Source organism: Schistocerca serialis, chromosome 8 (genome assembly GCF_023864345.2).
Source record: "Schistocerca serialis cubense isolate TAMUIC-IGC-003099 chromosome 8, iqSchSeri2.2, whole genome shotgun sequence".
Taxonomy (NCBI): domain Eukaryota; kingdom Metazoa; phylum Arthropoda; class Insecta; order Orthoptera; family Acrididae; genus Schistocerca; species Schistocerca serialis.
Genome location: NC_064645.1, coordinates 496,489,769 through 496,515,205, shown reverse-complemented (window position 1 = coordinate 496,515,205; position 25,437 = coordinate 496,489,769). Strand labels below are relative to the sequence as shown.

General features: G+C 44.4%; 1 protein-coding gene across 4 annotated transcripts in view; it reads right to left on the bottom strand.

Annotated features, from left to right (window-relative positions):
* The window catches only part of LOC126416805 (eyes absent homolog 2), a 763,097-nt gene that overhangs the window by 50,209 nt on the left and 687,451 nt on the right, over positions 1–25,437 (bottom strand). For all 4 annotated transcript variants that reach the window (XM_050084676.1, XM_050084679.1, XM_050084675.1 and 1 more), the window contains one exon: positions 12,710–12,786. In XM_050084676.1, coding sequence (XP_049940633.1) covers positions 12,710–12,786 — 77 coding nt within the window. The remainder of the gene's footprint in view (positions 1–12,709; positions 12,787–25,437) is intronic.

Below are 25,437 nucleotides of genomic sequence, written 5' to 3'. Positions count from 1 at the left end.
ATTTTTGAGTACGATCGTGAGACTAAGCGGCAAGAGTGGCACACTGAGACATCTTTTCGACCGAAAAAAGCTTTAGCGAGAAAATCAAAGATCAAAATTACGCTGATTTGCTTTTTTGACAATAGGAGTATCGAGCACAAAGAATTTGTTCCTCCACAACAAACTGTCAACCAAGTGTTTTACAAAGACGTCCTTGAAAGGCTCAGGAAAAGAGTGAATTGAGTGAAACAGGACATTACAGACAAGTGTATGCTGCATCATAACCATGATCCATGTTACACAGCTACGTCCATCACGGAATTTTCAACCTCAAAAGGCATTCCTGTTGTTCCAGATCCCACCTAATCAGCTGGTCTGAGTCCTTGCGACTTTTTTCTTTTTGCTCTAAATCGAGAAATGTCGTAAGACGACGTCATTTCCGGACTCTGGAGAACATACAGAAGAAAGTGATCCACATGTTACAGTCCCTACCAGTTGAAGCCTTTCAACGCTGCTACCAAGGCTGGGAACAACGACTCTACCGGTGTATGGCTGCCGGAGGGAACTACTTTGAAGTGGACAACATTGTTATTTGAAAAAAAATTAAAACTTTGGTAGTTAATTAATCAGTCTCATCACTTTTCTCCCACACCTCGCATGAGAACACGAGGACTATCCCAAATATTTAACGTTACTGCATCTTTTCAGGTCAAGATCTCCGCACAGCATACCCAGAGCACCTGTACTTGCTGCTTACCGACAAATCACACAGACAACTGATTGTAGTGCAGTGACTGCAGAACGGGTAGTGGTGATGAAATGGACTCAGGGCAACAACGCGGCAAGAAGAGCAGGCGCGGATTATTCCAGAGCTACAACACCATGATTTCGTAGGATTGTTCGACTGGCTCTGAAGAGCAGACGGACGGCAAAAGCTGAACTCCAGTTTAAGGTTACAGGCAGAGTGTCACCTCGAGCTGTTGCGATCAGATTACTGGAAGCGGGGTTCACATCACGGGCCTTTTACCACTGACACCATACCGCAGACAGCAGAGACTTGCATGGCGTAGAGCCATATTTCACTGGGACATTGGGCGGGATTCTGTTGTGTTCAGAGGTGAGCCTTGCTTCTCTTTGTGTCAGTCAGATTAGCACCGAATCCATAGACAACGTGGTGAAAGGTACAGGAAGCAGCGTTTCTCAAGAGTCTCCAACTCCTAGAATCATTGTGTGGAGAGCTACTGGATATGGTAATAAGATATTGTAGCCTGTTGGTTTCTTGAACGTATTACAGCGTAATGATACGAGACTCTAAACACTGCATTTCACAACACCAAAGCCCTGAGGAATGTTTGGATCTTTGATTGACCTGGCCGATCATCTGATTTGTCACTCACTGAGCTTGTCTGGAGTGAATGGGAAGACGCATGCATTTCAAGACAAAAGATACCTTTATGGAACTGTCCGAATGCAAGGAAAATTGGTCGATGTGATGCTTACGCACATTTAAGAGAAATTAGATGATGCTTTCACGTAGAAGAGCTTCAGAAATTTAGCAAGTCAATAAAGCTTTAGTCCACCTCTGGCCTTTATACAAGCAAGTACTCGGCTTGGCACTGACTGACAAAGTCGTTGGACGTCCTCCTGAGGGATATCGTGCCAGATTCTGTCCAACTGGCACATTAGGTCGTCAAAATTTCGAGATGGTTGGAGGGCCCTACCCATAATGCTCTAATCGTTCACAATTAGGTAGGGAAGAAGCGACCTAGCTGGCCACGGTAGAGTTTGGTAAGCACAAAGACAAGCAGTAGAAATTATCGCCGTGTGCGGGAGGGCATTATCTTGTTGAAATGTAAGCCCAGGATGGCTTACAATGAACGGAACGGCAACAAAACGGGGCATAGAATATCGTTGATGTACCGCTGTGCTATAAGGGTGCCGCGGATGACAACCAAAGGGGTCTTGCTATGAAAAGAAATGGCATCCAGACCACCACTCCTAGTTGTCGGCTGTTATCGCGGCAACAGTCAGTTTGGTATCCCACCGCCGTCTGGGGCGCCTTCAGACACGTCTTCGGTCCGGAATCTCACTGACTGATTGGAATTGTCTTTAGTGATGAGTCCAGCTTCGAACGGAACCCTGATGACCAGCGAAGACGTATCTGGAGACATGTCTGGGCCTACGTTTCAGCACATAATGGCCGCCTGCACACGGCGAGAATTGCTACTGGTTGTCCTCGTGCTTGCCAAATCCTAGCTTGTCCAGCAAGGTCGCCGGATCTCTCCCCAGTCGAGAACGTTTGTAGCATTATGGGCAGGGCCCTCCAACCAGCTCGGGATTTTGACGAACTAACGCGCCGATTGGACAGAATATGGCACGACGTCCATCAGGAGGACATCGAACAACTCTGTCAATCAATGCCAGGCCGAATAACTGCTTGCGTAAGGGCCAGAGGTGAACCAACGCGTTATTGACTTGCTCAATTTGTGAAGCTCTCTCTCTTGCACAAATCATTCAATTGTTCTTAAATTTTAATCATCACATATACCGACTTTCGTCCCATTTGGATAATTCCTTCGTGGTGCGTCGTTTTCTGTTTATGACGTCATATCTCCTGAACTATAAGTCGTACAATGATATAACTTTACAGGTACATTCAGTGGTGTATGTGAATACTCTCTATAGACTTTGTTGTGAAGAGTTAGTATTAGAGAAGAGATAATTTTTTTTGTCTTAGAGTGTACTTTAATACCAGCCTTTAGCCAGTGATCTTCACGAATTGTGTTTTATGCGTAGCAAGATGATATTCACATGCTGTTCACTTCCATGCCACGACGAATACAAGAGTATGTTATTGCCCATGCGGGTCATATCTCATGCTGATGACGCCGACGGGCATCAGTTCCGAACGGAATGAAAGTTTAATCGTTTAATACCCATTATGAGACGAACACCTCCACAAGGATTGATGAAAATCGGACGGGCGCTTAATGATTTAACACTTTCGATTTCCGTCAGCGTACGTTACTCGCCTCTTAAGTAATCTGCATTGAGTGCAATACTTTATTGACAGCGTTTTACAACTGACGGAAACTGCCAGCAGAGGCCTCTTTTGGCATGATCAGAGCACTGATTTCACATCGGAAAGGTGGGCAGCAAACTGAGAATGTTCCGTGATGACGTCGGCATGTCTTGGACTGAATTTATGTCTGGTACGATTAATGTCAGTTTGCTTTAAACATCGATAAACGTAAGTTAATATGGATGGATAGGGGAAACATTCATCTAATGTTCGAATACGTTGATTGACTGTCAGCTCAATTAAATATCTAGGCCGTAACTTTGTGAAACTACGGGTTGTTCAAAAATTCTCTCCGCAGTGCCGTATGATTGTTAGCCAAAAAATGCGTGCCGTATGCCGCAGTGAATATACCGAAATGAAACTTAGTGAAATACAGGATATTAATTTATTGGATATTCATTTTCACTTACAAATTTTCACTGTAAATGTTGAAAGTGTCCCCCCCCCCCCCCCTCCCCCCGTTGTTGAATACACAATTCAATTCGTCTAATCATGTTTCCAAGCACAAGCTGTAACATTTCTTCTGTAACAGAAGCAGTGAAAGTGAATATTGCAGTTTTCAATTCATCGATGGATTTTGGACGGTTTTTATAGACAGTTGCTTTCGCTGCACCCCAGAAGAAAAAGTCAGGTGGTGTTAGGTCATACGATCGTGGAGGCCAAAGTCCCTGTGAAATTATGCGATCACCAAAACCATCAGCAAGCAGTGACACTGAAACGCGAGCTGTGTGCGCGGTTGCACCATCTTGTTGAAAATAACCGTTCAGTATTTCACTTCACAAGTTCTCCTGTGAATGGGTACAGAATATCGTTCCAGTGTCGTTGGGCGTTTATTGTTTCGCTGGAAAACCCAGGCAGGCGATCAATCATACGGCACGTCCGGCCACCAACTGCGGAGAGACTTTTAGAACAACCCGTATATGAAATGGAATGAGAGCGGAAGGTCTGATGTAAGGCAGGCGAATGGTCGACTACTGTTTATTGGGAAAGTGTAGCGTACCTACAAAGGAGATCATGTACAGAATACTTGTGCGACGTACTGAGCACTGCTCGAGTGTTTGAGATACCCACAAGGTTGGATTAAAGGTTTAAATGGAAGCAATTCGAGACGCTTTCAGTACGTGGGTTTTGACAGGAGCGCCTTCCTACTAGACTTTTACACGCCAGTCGAAATAGTAGTTTAAATGTATGACACAGTATCGTTACTGAACTTGTTACCAGTCGGTTAGATCGATACGATAGTGTTGCGGAAATGCTCCGTGAGTCACGTGAGGATCCTCGGCGAGACCAATGTGATCTTTCGCGAAATGCTATTGAAATTCAGAGAACCAGTATTTGCGATATACTGCAGAACCATTCTACTGTCTCCAGCTTACATCTCGCTTAGGGACTATAAGGGTAAAATAAGAGAGGTACGGATTCATACAAAGGCATACAGGCAGTAATTTTCCCCTCAATCCATCTGCGGGTGGAACACGAAAGGAGTGACTAGCAGTGGTATGAAGTACCCTCCGTCAAGCACTATGCAAAAAAGTACTTTCCACTGATGGACAAGTCCGCTATATAGCAGCAACCGCTTCAGGACTGCCTCGTAGGTTTAAGCACTGCCGGGATGGCTTCTCTGTTCGTCAGTTTCGCCTTTTATCCGTGTCCTGTCTGAAATTTGTATTCCGCCTCAAGTGATATCTGTGTCAGCATGACGTCACACCCAAGATTTACTTCCAGGTGGTGACACTGAATCTATGGACTTTCGAGGTCGGGTGAGAGGCTTCCAGAGCAGCAGCAGTAGCTTACAGGTTTTGACGTGTTTGCTGCAGTTTGAGACGCTTTCAGTACGTGGGTTTTGACAGGAGTGCTTTCCTACTAGACTTGTCACACTCCAGTCGAAATAGTAGTTTCAAATGTATGACACAGTATCGTTATTTCTGGAGGTGGGACAATGCATAAGAAACCACTCTTTTTAAAAATCTTTTTCTGCGACGTTCATATTTCCCAGTGACACAACTCGGCTTGTGCTACAGACTACACTGCGCGTTAGACATCCACGGACTGCTCAGCGAGTTACACATCGTGTTCCAAAAATCTCACCGAGAAGGATATCCTTCAGGAATATGGAACGAGTCACGGTATACATTAGCAGGCAGAAACAGCCACTGCATGCAACTTCTATACAGTGAGAACAAATTACGATTAGCGCTAATTTATTGAAACTGATAGATATAGGAATTACGTACGGATTACTTTATATGTAGAGGAATATTATGAGAAAATCACCTACTTTTTTAAAGAAAGCACTGATTCTTTGATTGAACCATTCATCTGCCGTTTCGTCTAATGTTTCAATATTATTTTCTTTGAGCGTTGTTTGCTGACTATGTAGACAACAGCGTACAAGAATCCACTGGGTTTGTACGACCAATTAAGAAAGGGTGCTTTTCAAGTACTGTTTGAAGGTCGAAAACTTTTTCAAATTGCTATCGGATGTCTGTTGCAAGTTCGCAGAGACTGCAATGTCGGAATAAAAAAAATTTAACATCTAAGAGATTCCAGTATGAGGAATTGTACTCAGCAAAATGACACATATAAAAGCACATGACATGAAAAAATAAGCGATTAAAAATCCGCGGCTGCTATTCTACGGGCAAATTTTGAAATTACGAATAACGTAAGAGATAAAACAGAAGAAAATGTTTATCATCTACACAATTTCTTCGTCAGTTTGGCAAAACGTTCCCATTGCGAGACCAATTTAAAATCAAAGGAAAGATACTTGACATGGTATTTGCAAAAGAAATGAGGATTGCTCATATCATTAGAACCCGTTTCAGCGGAAGTGACAATTGCAGGAAGCAGCAGACTCAACGAAAGAAGGCAGTTTCTGTAGCAGCAAGCTGTATAGAAAGCTGCTCCTTACCCAAGCAAGTAAATGTAATTACAGAGAATCATTTGTTTAAAATGAGTTCAATTAAGCTTATAATAAGTTATTCCATGTCAAAATAAAATATAATCGTTAGGTTAAAATAACGGTGTTTATCCTACAGCAGGCAGTAATATTTCAATTACTCCAGCAGTCTTTCTGAATGACATATTGATACTTTTTTCCCATAATAGTGTAGGAACACAGTGACTGTGTACTAGATTACTATGGAAGGAACTGCAATCAGCAGTCACCATTTATAATAAATAATGACTGGTTGCTGCAGTTCCTCCCATAGCATTTTGTCTTGTTACATCGGGCAAAAGTAAGTGAAGGTGAAATGCATTTCTTGCGAGTTAGATAACAGGGTACTGAAAAAATTTTGTTATCTTTCACCCAAACAGAAAGTGTAAAATGATAACGCATTCTTTGGAATACAAGGTAGCTCTCTCCCTCCCCCCCCCCCCCCCCCCCCCCACCTCCCGCCTCTCCCCAGATTGGTTTTATTCTATGTGAGAAAGAGACGTGTGAAATATGGGCTCAAGAAGGGTGAGCAGCATCTGCAATTATTTGCTGACAACTCTGAAGTATAAGGGTAGGCATCATCATTGAGTGACTGTAGGAGGATACAGGATGACTTAAGCAGAATTTGTATTTTTGTTATGAATGACAGCTTGATCCAAATGCAGGAAGATGTAAGTTAATGCACGTGAGTATGAAAACAATCCTGTAATGTTCGAATGCAGTATTAGTGGTGTGTTGCTTGATACACACTGAGGTGACAAAGGTCATGAGATACTTCCTAATATCGTGTCGGACCTTCTCTTGACCGATGTCGTGCAGCAACTCTAAGTGCCATGGAATCAACGTGTCGTCGGAAGTCCCCTACAGGAATACTGAGCCATGCTGCCCCTATAGCCGTCCATAGTTGTGAAAGTGTCGCCGGTGCAAGATTTTGCGCACTAACTGACCTCTCGATTATGTCCCATAAATATTCGATGGGATTCATATCAGGCGACTTGGCTGGCCAAATAATTCACTCGAACTGTCCACAATGTTCTTCAAACCAATCGCGAACAACTGTGGCCCGGTAACAAGGCGCATCGTCATCCATTATTTGGAAAAATGAAGTCAGTGACAGACTGAAAATAGTCTCCAGACAATCGAACATAATTTCTAATCAGTTATCGCTCCAGCTGGACTAGAGGACCCAGTCCATTCCACGTAAATAAAGCCCACACCATTATGCTTGCACAGTGCCTTGCTCACAACTTGGGTCCGTCGCTTCATGGTGTCTGCGCCACACTCGAACTCTACTATCAGCTATTATCACCTGATATAGAGGGGACTCATCTGACCAGATGACGGTTTCCAGTCGTCTGGGGTCCAATGGTATGGCCACGAGCCCAGGAGAGGAGCTCCAGATGATGTATGCTGTTTTCAAAGACACTCGCGTAGGTCGTCTACTGCCATAGCCCATTAACGCCATATTTCGCCACACTGTCCTAACGGATATGTTCGTCGTATGTCCCACATTGATTTCTGCTGTTATTTTAGGCAGTGTCGCTTGTCTGTAAGCACTGATAACTCTTCACAAACGCAACTGCTCTCAGTCGTAAAGTGCAGGCGATCGGCCACTACTTTGTTCATGGTGAGAGGTAATGCATGGAATGTTGTGTTCTCGGCACACTCTTGACATTGTGGATATCGAACTATTGGATAGCCTAACGATTTCCGAAATGGAATGTTCCATGCATCTGGCTACAACTACCATTCCACATTCAAAGTCTGCTAATTCCGGTCGTGTGGCCATAACAACGTCAGGAACCTCATCACATGATTCACCGGAGTACAAATGACAGCTACGCCAGTGCACTGCCCTTTTATCCCTTTGTATACGATATTACCGCCATCGGTATGTGTGCATATCGCTATCCCGTGACTTCTGTCACCTCAGTATGAAGATACCTTTTAAAGCTCAAGATGATGAGTTACAAATTTTTGAAGACCACCATTAATAAAATTTCCAGTATAATCGTGCACTGGACTTTGACTAAAATACCCTGAAACCTGAAGTCATTTTTTAGTTTCTGTGCAGCTATGAAGTCGAACTATGATTTCACAATGGTTTCCTGTGAACATAACTCTTGGAGGAGCTGTCTGGAGCGCAGTGGATGTATTTATCTCGTACCACTGGTGAGCACTTGTCACTCAACTGACGGACTGTCGCCGGCCGCGGTGGTCTAGCGGTTCTAGGCGCTCAGTCCGGAACCGCGCGACTGCTACGGTCGCAGGTTCGAATCCTGCCTCGGGCATGGATGTGTGTGATGTCCTTAGGTTAGTTAGGTTTAAGTAGTTCCAAGTTCTAGGGGACTGATGACCACAGATGTTAAGTCCCACAGTGCTCAGAGCCATTTGAACCATTTTTTTGACGGACTGTCATCACTGAAGTAACGTCACATTCTTCACTTTCTGAGCCGCTAAACTGAATGCCAAACTCAGGATCATTACAGCTATCCATTATCGAAAGCACTGCCTAAACAACATATTGGACAGGGACTGAAACGGCGTCTTTTGTCGTCGAGCATCCAAAGCTGCACAAAGTTAAGACGATATCCAGTTACAATCTTCTCTACCAAAGCGTGACATCCTGGCTACAAATGTCGATCAGGTGCTCTCTAGCGGCCGAACACTTAACTACCAGTGCTAAAACGGACACAAGCGAGGTTTTATTTTTTTCAAAGGTGTGTTCTTCAGTTGATCGATTATACTCGGGGTTCTAAGTTTTTGACATAATAATAAAAACGAGAAACTTGTGATTTTATGTTTAGGGGTTAAAGGAAGACACTGGAACAATTCAGAGGCGTTCTCCTCGATTTGTTACCGGTAGGTTAGATCATTATGCGAGTGTTTCGGAGACGCTTCTGTAACTCAAATGGGAATTCCTGTGGGGAAGACAACATTGTTTTAGCGAAACAATATTGAGAAAATTTAGATAACCAGCGTTTACGACTCTCTGCAGAACAATTCTACTGCCGTCCAAGTAAATTTCTACTAAGGATCACGAAGATAAATTACGGGGCGTATGTAGGCGTATAGAAAGTCGTTACTCCCTCGCTCTGTTTGCAAGTGGAACTATAAATGGAATGACTAGTAGTGGTACAAAGTACTTTCTGCCCTACATCATACAGTGACTTGCGGAATATGTGTGTATACGTAGCTGTAGATAAGAGGAAAGGGTGCCATCGGGCCAACAAAACAGGAAATCCATAAATAAATATCAGATTTGCAAAAATATTACTTCTGCATGATAATTTCATTGATTGCATATCAGAAACAAGTTGTTTGCTTCGATTTTCTAAAGTGAATGTGTTCTCATTTCATAAATCACTGGTCGGCTGACACGCAGGTCTGGCTAACCTGAAAAAAGTTATAATTCTAGGTCTGGAACAGACGTTAATTAATTCCAAACTGGGGTTCAGAATGGAAAGGTCAAGAAACACTTGAATAAAGTAGTCATATCCCGGATAATCGATTTTATTCGATATATTTTGAGAGAGAACAGCAGTCTGAAGAAATTATACTTAAGTTTCTGAGTTAATTGCAATCTCACTTGAAGCATTATCTCACGGAGTATCCATCCGCGCTCCATAGGCTACTTATCAAGCAAGGCGGATGTTTAAAGTTATTTATTGCTTGAAAAAGATTATATTTAGTGGTGAAGTTGAATTATGATCACACGAAGAGAATGCAATTTGCTATATTTGTATTTCCTTTACCAATACTTACGTTGAAGCATGATTTTGTGCCTCTTCTGAAACCAAAGCAACATATTTGGAGTTCACAATTTTTTAAAAACTTTATGTATATCAGGTTGACTGGATCCAAAATAGGATATACGCTTTTTCGTTTTTTCCCTACTGGATCCAAAAAGACAATAACTCATTTTAATGCAATGGAGCCAAACTAGCGAAAAGTACAAAGAAAAATACCAAATCTAAAACATAGGAGCCACCACACAGTAGGCAGATGTTGTACACTCAAAATTTTTTATGTCGGCCTTTTCTTCTTTTCCTCTTCATCAAGCAGCACTCTAGCAACAATGATTTCATCACTATAATAATAATTCCGTGTGCCTCAACAGCCTGGTGTAATTCTTACAACTGTATGACACTTTGGCGACTTCTGTGTCCCCAACCTACTCTAGTACTCCTATCGGTGAAAGGGGACCTACATTTTAACGTGAAATCAGTAGCGTAAACAACATTTACTGGCGACCGAGGCACGACACTTTATTGCCGCCCCCCCCCCCCCCCCAATCGGTGCCTGGGGTGCAACGCTTTATTGAGCCCTTCCCCTCCTCGGCGCCCGGGATGCGATACTACACTTTACTGGCGTCCTACCCCCTCCGAGAACACATGTATTAATAATATAATATATAGAATTTACTCTAATAATAATAATAATACATTTTCGAGAAAATTTGTTTGTCTTCTAGGCCATTTGGCGCCCCTCTGCAAGTGGCGCCCGTGGCATGTTAGACCCACTTGTCCCCTATGCCCCCCGTCGCTACGCCACTACGTGGAATCCCAACCAGTCTTCATCCTGGTGAATTTTCATATCGTTGACAGGTGAGGGCTAGAAGGATTCGATCCCGTGATATATTACGGTGTCCAAGCATTCACTTGACCACTAGACCACCAGGGTGTAATTAGTGTAACCCATCTCTTCACTGTCACACACTACTATTGGAAAACCGTGCCGTTACATTCACGTCAGCAATTAGCTCTCATACAGCAGCATTCAAGATCATGGAACTAGGCCATAACTAAACATTTGCGAAGTGCAAACAAACAAAAAACACAAAACAGCATTTTCTACAAGCGAATAAAATTGTACAATAAATTGCCCAAGGAAAGACAATTAAAACAAAACGCTTGTAAAGTCAGTTAAAGCACATCTCTTAAACAATAAATAGAACAGAATCAAGGATTATTTAGGTATCACAGAACAGGGAATGGTAAAATTAACATAATTTAATAACACAAACCTATCATTCTTTAGTAAACTGTCATAGTTTAATCAATTTTACTGTATAATCCTATACCCAGAATCTGTTCAGAAAATTCGAACCTCTTTCCATTTTCTTGAACTCAAATCTCATTCATTGTGATGAGGTTCTAGCTCAGGTTTTTCCGGGTGCGTGCAGATTTAGGAAGTCGGAGAACATAATATGCAAATTTCCACTATAATATCAATTTTGCTTGGTTTCTGGACCCTCGATGTATTGCTGAAGTACAGGAGCATCGGATAGTAAGATCGAAATATCTTTAATACTGGCCAGACATATTGTTCAAAAAAGTCACAAGATGACGTGTATCGTTGAAGAAAGGAGCCGTTTAGTTCAAATTGTCTTCACGGACATGATGTCGTGGAGGAAGACCTATAACAGATAGGGATTTCTTCATTTAATATTATTACTCCTTTGGCGTCATTCTCTTGACACTAATGACGTCACTATAACTGCCATCCCATCAGCTACAAACTAAGTGGATATACCAATTTCTGTGTGCGTGTGCGCGCTCGTGTGTGTGTGTGTGTATGTGTGTGTGCGCGCGCGTGTGTGGTATCTATCCAATGATGTGATATAAATAAGAAGCGTAATTTTTTTATAAGATGATTTCATTGTGGCACCCCTTAGCTAACATCTTAAAAACGGTTTCCTTTTTAAATGAAGATGGCATGTCTGACATAATTGTGTAAACGAACTATGGATGAATAAAGAGCTTACAGTTAGCTTGCTGTAACCATTCAACGGCGCGCAGGCAGTCGCTTGCGATGGTGTTGTTGCTGGCCGGAGGACAACGCGAGTCGTGCAGTGCGGTGCGGTCTGTCTAGTGAACGTTTGTTTCACTTCTCTCAACTGTTGTTTTTATGCAGTACTTCATAGTAGTATGTAATGATTTCAGCTATCTATGTGCTCGAAATCAACATTAGTCTAAACCGGAATTTACTTTCTCGATTCCAGATACTTCGATAAATTATTCTTTAATATCTGGATATTTCAGGCAGGCCGTTGTGGCCGAGCGGTTCTAGGCGCTTCAGTCTGGAACCGCGCTGCTCGGGCATGGATGTGTGTGATGTCCTTCGGTTAGATAGGTTTAAGTAGTTCTAAGTCTAGGGGACTGATGACCTCAGATGTTAAGTCCCATAGTGCTTGGAGCCATTTGATATTTGCGATCTCCTGTCTGGTCTCTATCGGAAACCTGTCATAGACTTTTCCAGCACAACATAAAACTTCATTCTGGACCCTAATAGACAGCGATGTATAATCTATATCGAATGGAAGTGAATTTATTGGTATGTAATCCAGAGGCCCTGAAGAGGCTTCTGTAAGACGCTCGCTCTGTGAGACTACTGGCTACAAAAGTGTTCGAAAAAACACTGTATTTTCATGGGCTGACGTTATATATTCGTCCAGAAACGACATCCAAATGAAAAGAAATCGGAAAGCAGACGACTTCTGTTGCCTAAGAGGCGGAGTGCGTATTTATTTTCGGAAGCAGTGAGGTTCAATTTCCCGTCCAACCATCCTTATTTCATTTTTTCGTAGTTTCTCTAGGTCGATTAAGGCGAATGCACGGAAGGTCAATTTCTTTCCCTTTCGCCTCTACTGACGTCTTTGTGAACGAGACTGCAGACGCTAACCTTCCTTCTTTTCTGAAATTTACCTGTGGCGGCGGCCGTGGTGTCACACGAGGACTCCGATTGTCCGCTGCCAGGACTCGACACACCGGCCTCCTGCGACCTGAAACAATACACGCGTTCATAGTACACACACACAAACAAACAGTAATATGACATACACGCATAAATGGAGCTCACGCTACAGCTAAAGGAGAAAGGCTGCGCTTACTTTCAGGAGGTGCTGGAAGATACTCAGTAGCATTTTGACGCCTAGATATGCAGGTGGAGATCCACCACCGACAGCACACAACGAGCAATGTAAGGAAGCATAGCGAAATGCAGAATCGTCGCTGATTGCTATGTGTTTGGCTGAGGAAGTGCGCTATAAATATGGAATAGACTCGTCCCACAGCACAGCGAAAGGTTGTATTTATAATCCACAAAACAGGCAACTCACTAACTAACTAACCAACTGGTAACAGTTCCACAGCATGTACCCCCCCCCCCCCCCAAAAAGCAACCAGTGTGTTCTTTTAAGGGGGTGACTGACATTTTGTTCGGTGAGGCAAGCAGTGATCATACGCAAAATGTCCATTTACACGTGCCTTAAAACGCACAAAGATCGCGCGTTAGAGCGAAAATGAAAGTCCAGTGTTACGCGCTTCAGATAGCGTACATCTGTACTGAACGCACAGAGATGGTGTAGAGTGCTAAAAGGAAATCAGCAACTCTGCTTTCTTTGCGGCCGCTGCATTATATGCCATTCCGGGGAACAGTACGAAAAAATAAACGGTCGTTTTAGATGAAAAATACGGATGTGCAGACGGGAGAAGGGTGGCAAGCTTAACATTTCTTCTAAATTAACTTCTTTTGGTGGACGTGTCATTACACGGATTACACGGAATAAAAAACTCCGAATTTCAATAAATTTTAATACGCTTTGTGACAAAAAGAAACGAAGCACCCAGAAGACAAGGTTGGACGTCAATGTAACTTCGTATACGAACACACCATCGGCGGTTGTATGGATAATTAAAGATGCAATTCTTCGTAACAGGTAGAATGGCGACCAGAGTGCGTTAGCGCTGTTCGTATTTAGTGTTGTTACCGAGCCTGGTAGGGTACATAACAGGCGTGACCAGCACCAGATGTCGAATCATCGCTGTGAACGAAACGGCAATGCCGCATACCCGTGTGAGGTAGCGTTATCGTCACCCGAATAGTCTGAATGGATCCTCGTTGTGGGTCTCCATTTGGCCGTGCAATGGCCAGGTTTGTGGGGCTTTCGGATGTGATACTGGACTGCATAGGAAAGTGAGGGCAGGCAGCCTCTTCAACAAGGTTCCAAGGGAGAATGACAGTATTGCACACAAATGCGGAAGCCCTCCAACAATAACTAATGGACTCTCTGCAAAATTCTGTAGCTTCCCGCACTATTAGTGGGATGTTAGTAGCAGCCAGACTGGGGATCACAAAACAAACGGCTGCGTTTGGAGTGGTGTCGTGACCAGAGAGTATGTACTCCTGATGAATGGCATTGCGTTCTGTTCAGCGGTGAATATAGTTTCTGCACTAGCCCAGAAGACCATTGTCGGCGAGTATGGTGGCAACATGGGGAAAAGTCCCGTTCTTCAATTGTTGTGGAGAAGCACAGAGATGTTACCCCTGGCATCGTGGTGCGGGAAGCCGTCGGGTATGACTTCGGGTCACGGCTGGTACCATGACTCTCACGGCACAACGGTACGTCAGGAACACCCTTCGCTTCATCTGCTGTCTCTCACGCTACACCATCGAGGCGCCTTTTTTTAACAGGAAAATGCCCTTCCCCACATAGCACGTCGTTTTATGAACTGCCTGTGTGATGCTGAAGTAGTCTTGTGGGTAACAAATTGTCAGATCTGTCGCCGATAGAACATTTGTGAGAGCAGCTAGGACATCAACTCTGTCCCAGTGCTAGTACAGCTTATCAAGGACCAGGCACAACATTTGTGGGTCATCTTGCCTCAGAAGAGGATACAACAGATTTATGACAACCGAATCAGTGCATATATCCAGGTCAGAGGGGGCTGCAAGATAAGTGCGCTCATGCTGTCAAGTTTTTTGTAAATTTGAATCGATTTTGTAATCAATGAAATAACATCACATACCCTCTCAACCCATGAAGTTTCATTCCATTTCCTCCTCCCTTCTGGACGCTTCAATTTTTTTTTGTCAGACAGTGTAAATAGCTACTTCCCATCAGAAACAATAGAGATGCTGTTTTTCAGAAATCCTGTCTTCGTTGTATATAGGCACGTTGCTGGTTTCTGTCAAGCGCGTGTCCAGTAAACGAAATCTGTCAAAAACCACACTTTCAGTGCGTCAGTATCCTTACTGCAGCACGACTTCTCTTTCATGATTGTTTCTCGGCAGTAAGGTCAATGAAGAGTTCTTTTTTTCTTTTTAATTTGCTCCACTGTTATTGCGGCCTCTGCTCTTTCAACATACAGCAAATTTCGTTAAATGATGTATTACGTTTGCTCCTGTTGTGATAATCTTTACTTCTGATGTTAAAAAGAGACTGCTTCAGTTCACATTGTTCAATTCAAACACCCACTTGTTCTTTGCACCAAAGTTGCCATATTCTGCCTTCCTCCTCCTCTAAATCGTTTTGTCTGCGTGGCGCGGAGGCTGTGAAATGCACAGGTTATAATCGGAGTTCAGTTGTCTTGTTTGAAATTTTCAAGTGCTCTCACATGCTGTGAGCTTGGACTGCAAACTCAATTGCTGCCAAATAACTGATTGGGGCTAAACTGAAATACTAGTACTTATCTTTCGGTGCGTTGTTTTCTTCAAAGATAAAAGTTTGTGTTGTATGCTCCCAGGTCCTGGAATTCGTGAAGAAAGGTTTAATGTCCTACGTTGCCTCTCAAAAACACAGACCGTGTAACTTTTTATATATCTTCATTTACTTAGGCATATCTCTGCCCAGCGTAGTATATAGCGCAGTCTTTGACAGTGTTGCGCAGCAAGTAAATTTACAGAACACTTTACACATATGTTCTTACTTTAAGACATCTGTATCAGAAGTAAGTTTCGCATCATGAAACTCTAAAGTCTTTGACAAACTCCCAGTACCATAATATCTACTACAATGTGATTTCCTTACATCAGTGTTTATTAGGAAACATTATTAGCAGGCCGGCCGGCGTGGCCGAGCGGTTCTAGGCGCTACAGTCTGGAACCGCGAGACGCTACCGTCGCAGGTTCGAATCCTGCCTCGGGCATGGATGTGTGTGATGTCCTTCGGTTAGTTAGGTTTAAGTAGTTCTAAGTTCTAGGGGACTGATGACCTCAGAGGTTAAGTCTCATAGTGCTCAGAGCCGTTATTAGCATTACAAATAGGACACATATTAAAGATTACAAAAATATGGTTTTACAATTTTGATTGTTAACAGTACACGTAATTTGACTGGAGAGTAAATTTGGCATCTCCTCGTCAAAAATGTATTTTGAAGTTAGCTTTCTCAAAGCTGTGACTTTATTAGTGCTATTCAATTAATTGGACAGTGTAAAATTACAATTAGGTTTTTGGTGTTAACAGCGATACAAATCAGTTGTTTCGAAGCCGAAAATACGACACAGTTTACTACTTATTTCGGTAAATCCTCAAAAAAGTACAAAGTTTCCCGGATTCTCCGTCACTTTCTAACAAGATATAAATCCCTGGAAAGTTAGTTTTCTTTACGTTCTATGAATTTCTATGTTGCTTCCACTATGTGACAGTTTTGAAGGTTACTTACGAGTTATGGTCAATAACAGCCTAGATTAAGAACCCATGGGCTTTAAACTTCCTCGCTATTAATTAGTATTTTTTATTGTGTTTTTTCGACTATGACAGTAATACTGGAATGTAAACAAATGTAGATAATCGGAAGAAAATAATTCGACCGATTTACTATTAACCACATGTCAGTTCAATGGATGTCATACAGACGATTCTTACTCCAATTACAAGTGTTATTCGTTAACCTATAGCGTAAAATTATCAACTGGACTATTCAATAGCCAGCCCTCTGGGTTTTGGTGCTCGGCAACCGATCTAGATAGACAGTGAGTAGATCGATACCATGCGGAAAGTTGTTACAAGCTACATTCCAGCCGCGGACTGTCTTTCCGTTTCTAAACATGCGAGTTAGTGAAAGCTTCGTGTTATATCGAATGCTCTCTCGCTCATGGATATAGATTTGGCTTTGATTCGATGCATCATGCAGTATCCAGGTAAAGGGAACGATTTAGGCATTACGTCCGGGGACTCATGTACACTAAAAGTAACGTGTAGATAGACTTTTAGAGCCTTTTTACACATTTCTTTTAGCGCGCACAAGCCTCTCCAGGGTTACGCAGACTGCCAGACTGCCCCCCCCCCCCCCCCCCCCCCCCCGTCCCTCACCGCTCTTACTGCTACATGTTGCATGGAACAGAAGGCTTTTTAAGCGTGCGTGAAAGCGCATGATTTGACACGAAAGCTGTCGACAGTAGCCGAAGCGGCCACTCACAAGAGCAATTTCAAGTGGTGAAGAAGCCTGCAGCTGTACACTTCACAGATCTCGCGGAGGGCTGAGAAAGTGATTTCGAGAAGAAAGAAGATAGCATATGTCGGTAAGGCGGAAAGACTGCGTGATTTAACACGTTGACTGCCATGAGGACGCTGGCGGCCATAGCAGAGCCTTACCCTGCCCTTGCGAATTGTTTGCGGGAAGAACGATTGGCGGTATGACTGAGTGTGGGCTCGAAACTCTCAATTTTTATCTTCACGATGTTCGCGAGATGTACGTAGGAGCACGCAATGTATTGGTTGACTCTTCTAGGAACGTACACTCTTGGAATCTTTACAGTAAACCAAACGGTGATGCGGAAGGCCTCTCTTGCATCGTTTGCCACTGTAGTTGGCTGAACACCTCCGTAACTTTTTCGCACTCGCTAAATTAATACTTAATGAAATATGCTGTTCTTCTTTGGATCTTTTCTATTTCCTCTATCAATCCTATTTAGTATGTATTCCAGAATGATGAGCAATATTCAAGTATTGGTCGAACGAGTTTTGTAGGCTATCTCCTTTGTTGACGGACTAGATTCCCAGAAAGACGGAAGAAAGAAGATCAGAGTTTAACGTCTCTTCGACAATACGGTCATTAGAAATGGAGCACAAGCTCGGCTTACGAAAGGGTGGGGAAGGAAATTAGGCTGTGCCCTTTCCAAATGAGTCATCCCAGAATTTGCCTGGAGCGTTTTAGGTAAATCACGAAAAAGTAAATCTGGGTGGCCGGACAAAAATGTGAACCGCCGTCATCCCGAATGCGAGTCCTGTGTCTTAACCACCTCGCGACCTCGCTCGCTTACGTTTCCTGAGGATCTTCCAATGAATCTCAGTCTGCATCTGCGATTAGTTTTACGCGGTCACTCTGTTTTATCGCTACATATGCATACTTCTAGATATTTTATGCACACATCAAAAAAAGTTTTGCATCACCTCGGTTCCGAGAGTTCCGGAAACTGTCCAGAAAATTGGAATGGAGATCAACATAAACATCATTTCCGTTCTTTTTATTGGTCTTGGAAACCACAGATTGCATGCATTGCAGCGAGACCTTCAGAGGTGGTGGTCCAGTATGCTGTACACACCGGTACCTCTAATACCCAGTAGCACGTCCTCTTGCATTGATGCATGCCTGTATTCGTCGTGGCATACTATCCACAGGTTCATCAAGGCACTGTTGGTCCAAATTGTCCCAGTTCCTGTCTCTCTGTATCTCCTCCATGTTCGAACAACATAGCTTTGGTTCACTCCGAGACGCCTGGACACTTCCCTTGTTGAGAGCCCTTCCTGGCACAAAGTAACTATGCGGATGCGATCGAACCGCGGTATTGACCGTCTAGACATGGTTGAACTACAGACAACACGAGCCGTGTACTGTTGGAATGACTGGAACTGATCGGCTGTCGGACCCCCTCAGTCTAATAGGCGCTGCTCATGCATGGTTGTTGACATCTTTGGGCGGTTTTAGTGACATCCCTGAACAGCGAAAGGGACTGTGTCTGTGATACAGTAGCCACAGTCAACGTCTATCTTCAGGAGTTTTGGGAACTGGGGCGATGCAAAACTTTTTTGATGTGTGTATTTAGTTTTGATATATATGGCCCCTGACGACAATTTCTGATGCTAAGGACAGTTTACCCAGAAGGTAGTTTAGCATGCTAATTACATCAGTGGCAATCACAGAAATGCACGAATGCGCGATCCTTGGCCTTTATGCACCCAGTACATCGTCAGACCATTAAAGTAATGGGATGATGTGGCATCGGTGCAATTTTGATATCAAATTGATATGCAAATTAACTAAATTAACCAGTTAATTACCCCCATCCTCCCACCTCTACCCCCAGCCCCAACCCTGGATGACGTCATGTGCTTTCTCCAGCTGCACGTGGGTCCCCCCCCCCCCTCCTTACCCTCCCCATCCCTCGCCCTAACCCTCACGCAACTACCCTATTAGCAGGAATTTCCCATTTGGGCGGGAAATTCACAAAATGGCCGACATTTCAAAAATGAGGGGAATTTCTTTGTCCCGCCATTTTTGAAATGTCGGCCATTTTGTGAATTTCTTTGTCCCACGGCAGTGCTGATGTCTCACCCCCACCCCCTCACACTGAAATTGATGGGACATTCAAATTTGGGTGCGAATTATTTTTCTCCGGTCACGTGACCAGAATTGGTGAGAGAGGTTCAGTCTATGCTGAGCTGTCGTTGTGGAAGCATCACGATGTGTTCGATCAATGAGATGAATGTGAAGAATAGAGCAGCTTTGGTTCAAATGGCTCTGAGCACTATGGGACTTAACATCTGTGGTCATCAGTCCCCTAGAACTTAGAACTACTTAAACCGAACTAACCTAAGGACATCACACACATCCATGCCCGAGGAAGGATGCGAACTTGCGACCGTAGCGGTCACGCGGTTCCCGACTGAAGCGCCTAGAACCGCACGGCCACACCAGCCGGCTAGAGCAGCTTTCAATAGATGTATTACATGTACACATTTGAGGGAGGACTGCAGCCACAATTCATTACATGGGGGTTGAATATTGTGATAATCACAGAATAAAGGAGAAAAAGCAGAATGATTCGGTTCAGCAGATTGTGACAATGCAGAGGGATGGAGCCAAGATGCATGTCGCAACTGATACACGCTCATGTGTAGGCACAAACTGCCGACATTTTCCACTTGACACATTCACTTTTCCAAAACAGAAGAGGTGGGCAGTTGATGCTAATTTGCTTTAGTGGAAGCATATCCGTATATGTGCTATATACCACCGAAGAGCTTCAATAGCTCATCTCCATCTACTTTCCCCTCAACCAACCAACCCTTTCACGCCATCATCAATGTCTTGCCACGCTCGCTACTGTGTGGGATGTCTTCTATCGAAGAACTGTTGGTGTCTGACCGGGAGGAGTTTAACAGTCTTGTTGCCTGTATGCACACAGCCGAGGGCTGCACCCATAGCCTCCCACATCCAGAATGGAAAGGTGTTATATTGGACGAGTGCCTGAAGAAGAAGGAAAATATCGTTCAGTAAATAATGGTTATGCAGCAAAATGGTATGAAGATGCTGCTATTATAACTACTTGCCATTTTTGAAATTCACAGTCAGTTTTCCACCTCACAAGAGACCTTTGACTCCGATCCAGAGGACCAAGCAACTGGTCTAGTCCACAATTATGCAACCAAAGGTGCTTGAAACTGACAGTAGCCAATAGGAAGGCAGCATCGAATCAAATCAGGGATATAAGGTGGACCCAGCAGCCGTGCAACCTCAGCTGCAGTCAGCATGAAGCGTCAGCTGAGACCGTCCAGCACAGAGTAGGAAGAAGCCACAGAAGAGGAAACACTCCTTGCTTAATGTTTGTGCTGACTGTCTTGTGAGAAAGATGAAGTATTTGTGCTGCTATTATCGATTGTAACGGTTTTTCTTCTTAGTTCATCAGTGGATGCGACGTCCTCCAACCTGTAGGGATCTGCATCAAAGATGTGTCCCAGCCTGTCGGGACCCGCAGCAGCAGCAGCACCCTGAGATCTTGTCGTGCAGCTGGCCAGCTTGTTGGAGCAGGACAATGAGCTGTTATTGTTGGTTGAAGACACCCATCCAGCTCCTGATTCGCAAAAGTGCACCGAGGGCCCCAATCAGCATGACGAAGGTCGGTACTGGACCCCATCATATGCCCCATAGCAGATTATTCCAGCGATACTGCATGGACAAAGTGAGGATGTAGTGGATGAGAAGATACCAATTAATCTGTGTGCAACGCTACTTTTCACTTCAGTGTATAATTTAACTGCTAGTGCTTCAAAGCATTTACATATCGGTACAGAAGCATCCTCAGACAGAGACTGGTGAGTTGTGATAGAGATCTAGAATTCAGCTAAAAATGTTAAGGTGTGTTTTAGGAGGTGGAATGGGATGAACTGTGTCGTGCAAAATCCTACATCAAGCAGCAGCTGACCGCCGAGTGTCATAAGAGCCCTCCTCCTCTGGACATTTACTGTGCTGCTCTAACTCTATCCATTGAAACAGTGTACCATGATAATGTACTTCGTGTGAAAAGTGACACATCCATTTATCTGTAGCACTCCACCGTTAAAGACTCGTTTGGTCTACAGACGGTGCAATCCATTGTGCTGGAAAGACTGAACAGATGCCTGCCTTGTGTTAAAGCTGTGTATAGAGACACTGTAGAGGATGTACTATGGACAGTGTGCATGTAGACGACTTTGAACGGTGGGTCAATATAGTGGCAGTGGAAACTAATGTACTGCAAATAAGTTTGAGAGACATACATGCTGAATTCTGTGCTTACAAGAAGGCTTTATTTTCAATATTCTGTACTGATGATAAGGTAAACAAAGAACCTGTTGATGTAGTGCATCCCACGTATGATTACTCGATAAAAATGTATCTACTCATATATGTGTTTTCGTTTATTACCTCTCATTATACTGTAATACTAAAGCTACTGTTACCAGTATTTCCATTGCAAAGATGCAACAGCAGAAAATTATGTCATTTAAGTAAATTAACTGTAAAAGCCCATTGCACGCCAGTACCTGAAATAGTCGGCACCATGGCAGGGGATAGCGTTAAACTCCATTGCATTCCAGTATCTGATGTAGTGGGTATCATGGCAGGTTGGGTGCAGCATCAAGACTTTGCTGTAAGCGACTGGAACTGCGACAGCGTGCAAGAAGACTGGAAGAAGAAAGGCGTGCTCCTTCCCGCCGACATACATACAATAACAGCTGGTCCGTCTACAGCGGCGAGACAAATGTTTTGATGTCGCTGGTAACACATCTGGATAGAGTCTGCTTTGGGCAGGTATGTGTATTTTCAAAAACACTGTTGCAGCCTACTCGATATACAGTACTTAGAGGCCTATATACAAGATCACGTTATCAAAAATCCTTTGCGTAACTTCGTTAATTAGCACTGGAACCTGAGGAAAGCCGTGCTACTGGAATCACTCTGGTCAGATCTGAAAGTGGAAGAATTAGAGGGGGAGGTCTCGCATGTCATCGTGTACGATGGCATATAAAATGACTTGATAAAAGTCATGAGATAGCGATTTGCACATGTACAGATGGCGGTGGTATCGCGTACACAAGGTATAAATTGCAGTGCATTGACAGTCATTCGTACACAGATAATTCATGTGAAAATGTTTCCGACGTAATTGTGGTTGCACGATGGGAATTAACAGACTTTGAACGCGAATGGTAGTTGGTGTTAGACGCGCGGGACGTTAGATTTCGGAAATCGTTAGGGAATTCAATTTTCCGAGATCCACAGCATCAAGAGTGCGCCGAGAATACCAAGTTTTACGCATTACCTCTCACTACGGAAACGCCATGGCCGAAGAACTTTTACTTACCGACCGAGAGCAGCGGCGTAGGGAGTTATCAGTGCTAACAGACAAGCAACACTGCGTGAAATAACAGCAGAAATCAATGTGGGAAGTACGACGAACGCATCCGTTAGGGCAGTGTGGCAAAATCTGATGTTAATGACCTACGGCAGCAGACGCCCTACGGGAATGCCTCTGTTAACAACACGACATCACCTGCAACGCCTCTCCTGGACTCGTGACCATATTGGTTGGACCCTAGATGACTGGAAAAAGGTGGCCTGGTCAGATGAACCCGATTTCGGTTGGCAAGAGCTGATGGTAGGGTTCGAGTGTAGCGCAGACCCCACGACGCAATGGACCCAAGTTGTTAACAAAGGACTTCGCAAGCTTGTGATTTGGGCTGTGTTTAGCAAGCCGGAGTGGCCGAGCGGTTCTAGGCGCTTCAGTCTGGAACCGCGCGACCGCTACGGTCGCAGGTTCGAATCCTGACTCGGGCATGGATGTGTGTGATGTCCTTAGGTTAGTTAGGTTTAAGTAGTTCTAAGTTCTAGGGGACTGATGACCTCAGATGTTAAGTCCCATAGGGCTCAGAGCCATCTGAACCATTTGGGCTGTGCTTACATGGAATGGACTGGATCCTTTGGTCCAACTGAACCGATCATTGACTGGAAATGTTTATGTACGGCTACCTGGAGACCATTTGCAGCCATTCATGGACTTCATGTTCCCAAATACGATGGAATTTTGATGGAGGACAGTGCGCCTTGTCACCGGACCACAATTTTCGCGATTGGTTTTAAGAATATTCTGGACAATTCGAGTGAAGGACTTGGCCATCCATATCGTCCGACATGAATCACATCGAACATTTACGGGATATAACAGAGATGTCAGTTCGTGCACAAACTATTGAACCTGCAACACTTTCGTAATTATGGACAGCTATGGAGGCAGCAAGGCTCAGTATTTCTACAGGGAACTTTCATCGATTTGTTTGAGTCCATGCCACGTCCAGTTGCTGCACTGCGCCAGGCGAAAGGAAGTCCGACACGATATCAGGAGGTATCCATGACTTTTGTCATCTCACTGCAGTCGTGGACTGTGCGGCTAATCCCGGCGGAGGTTCGAGTCCTTCCTCGAGCATGGGTGTGTGAGTTAGTCCTTAGGATAATTTAGGTTAAGTAGTGTGTAACCTTAGGGACTGATGACCTTAGCAATTAAGTCCCATACGATTTGAACCTTTTTTTGTCATCTCAAAGTAATGCAACGGCCGCAAAGAAACCAGAAACCGCTCATTTCCTTTCAGCCCTCGACGACATGATAGCTTGCTCTCTGTGGGTGCAGTACTGATGTGTGTTTTGTGGTCGGTGAAATTCGCGCAAATTTTCTCTTTCTCGCTGGCGCATGCTTAGTTGCACGCCTCGAGGAATGTGTAAATGGGCACTAAGGCACCGCTTTCACAGAGCCTGAAGACGAGAACTGAAGTCAGTCTCCGGCGTATTGTGGGCAACAATCCCAGTGACGAACCAAGTGATCACCTGAAAACAAACGTCATCAAACAGGCCGGGAAGATCTCGGAAATGATGTCGTCGCATTGTGATATCGCGTTGTACAGCGACAGTCCGTAAACGGAGTCGATGACTGGGTAGGGAGCACAACAGGTCCATTAGGTATTTGAAGAGAGTAGGGGCAGGGGAGCGTGGGGACAGGGCGCTGACTTCCGTGACCTCGCGGGCAGCTGCCGGCCAGTTTTTGTGCCGCAGCGCTCGCAGATGCGCGTCGCCGCCGCCGCCGCTGCCACCGTCGTCGTCGTCGCCGCCGTCGCCGCCCGGGGCGCTCGCCACGGCCACGGCCCACGCATTGTCGCGGCGCCGCGTGTAGTCTTTCCGCTTCGGCATTCCGGCGCCGCACGGCTCCAGCTAGAGCCGAGGTTCCTCGGTAATGGGGAGTCGGCGTCAAACAGGCTAAGCACTTTCTGCCCGAGGATTAGGGCACATATCACATCTTCGTGAAACACTAAAGGCCACAGCATCTTTATATAACCATCCTCATCTTTACCGTCTGGTCGTAGGTGCTACAAGGTCGGTTTAAGGCATCAGCGACACAAGCTGTCGCTTGGGACACCAAATTGAGAGGAGTTCCAGAGGCGCCACAACTATATATGTCTCTACAGGACGAACAAAAATACGGAAAGGCCAAAAACACGAGCACATTACCTTGACTAATACGGTGCAGGCAACTTGCTGGTATTCAGAACAGCTGCCAGTGTCTCAGAATGGGTAAATGAAGGTCCTGTACCGTTTTCGAGGGCGTCTTACACCATTCTTCCTACAAAATTGTGGCAAGTTCAGCTGACAATAATTGAGCTGGATAGCGATCACGCACTCTTCTCTCCAAAGTAGACCACAAAGGCTCAATAATACTGAGATCAGGTGTGGTGGCCAGGGGAGATGCGAAGATTCATCCCTGTGCTCACAAAACCAGTTCCTGGAAGATGTGAACTGTATGAGGAGGAGTCCTCTCAGTCCGCAGCTCGTAGTCGTGCGGTAGCGTTCTCGCTTCCCACGCCCGGGTTCCCGGGTTCGATTCCCGGCGAGGTCAGGGATTTTTCTCTGCCTCGTGATGACTGGGTGTTGTGTGCTGTCCTCAGGTTAGTTAGGTTTAAGTAGTTCTAAGTTCTAGGGGACTGATGACCATAGATGTTAAGTCCCATAGTGCTCAGAGCCATTTGAACCATTTTTTTGAGCCCTCTCGCCTTGGAACATAGCGTCGCCATTGAGGAACAAACACTATACCATGCGATGTACCTGGTCAGCTAAAATCGTCACAT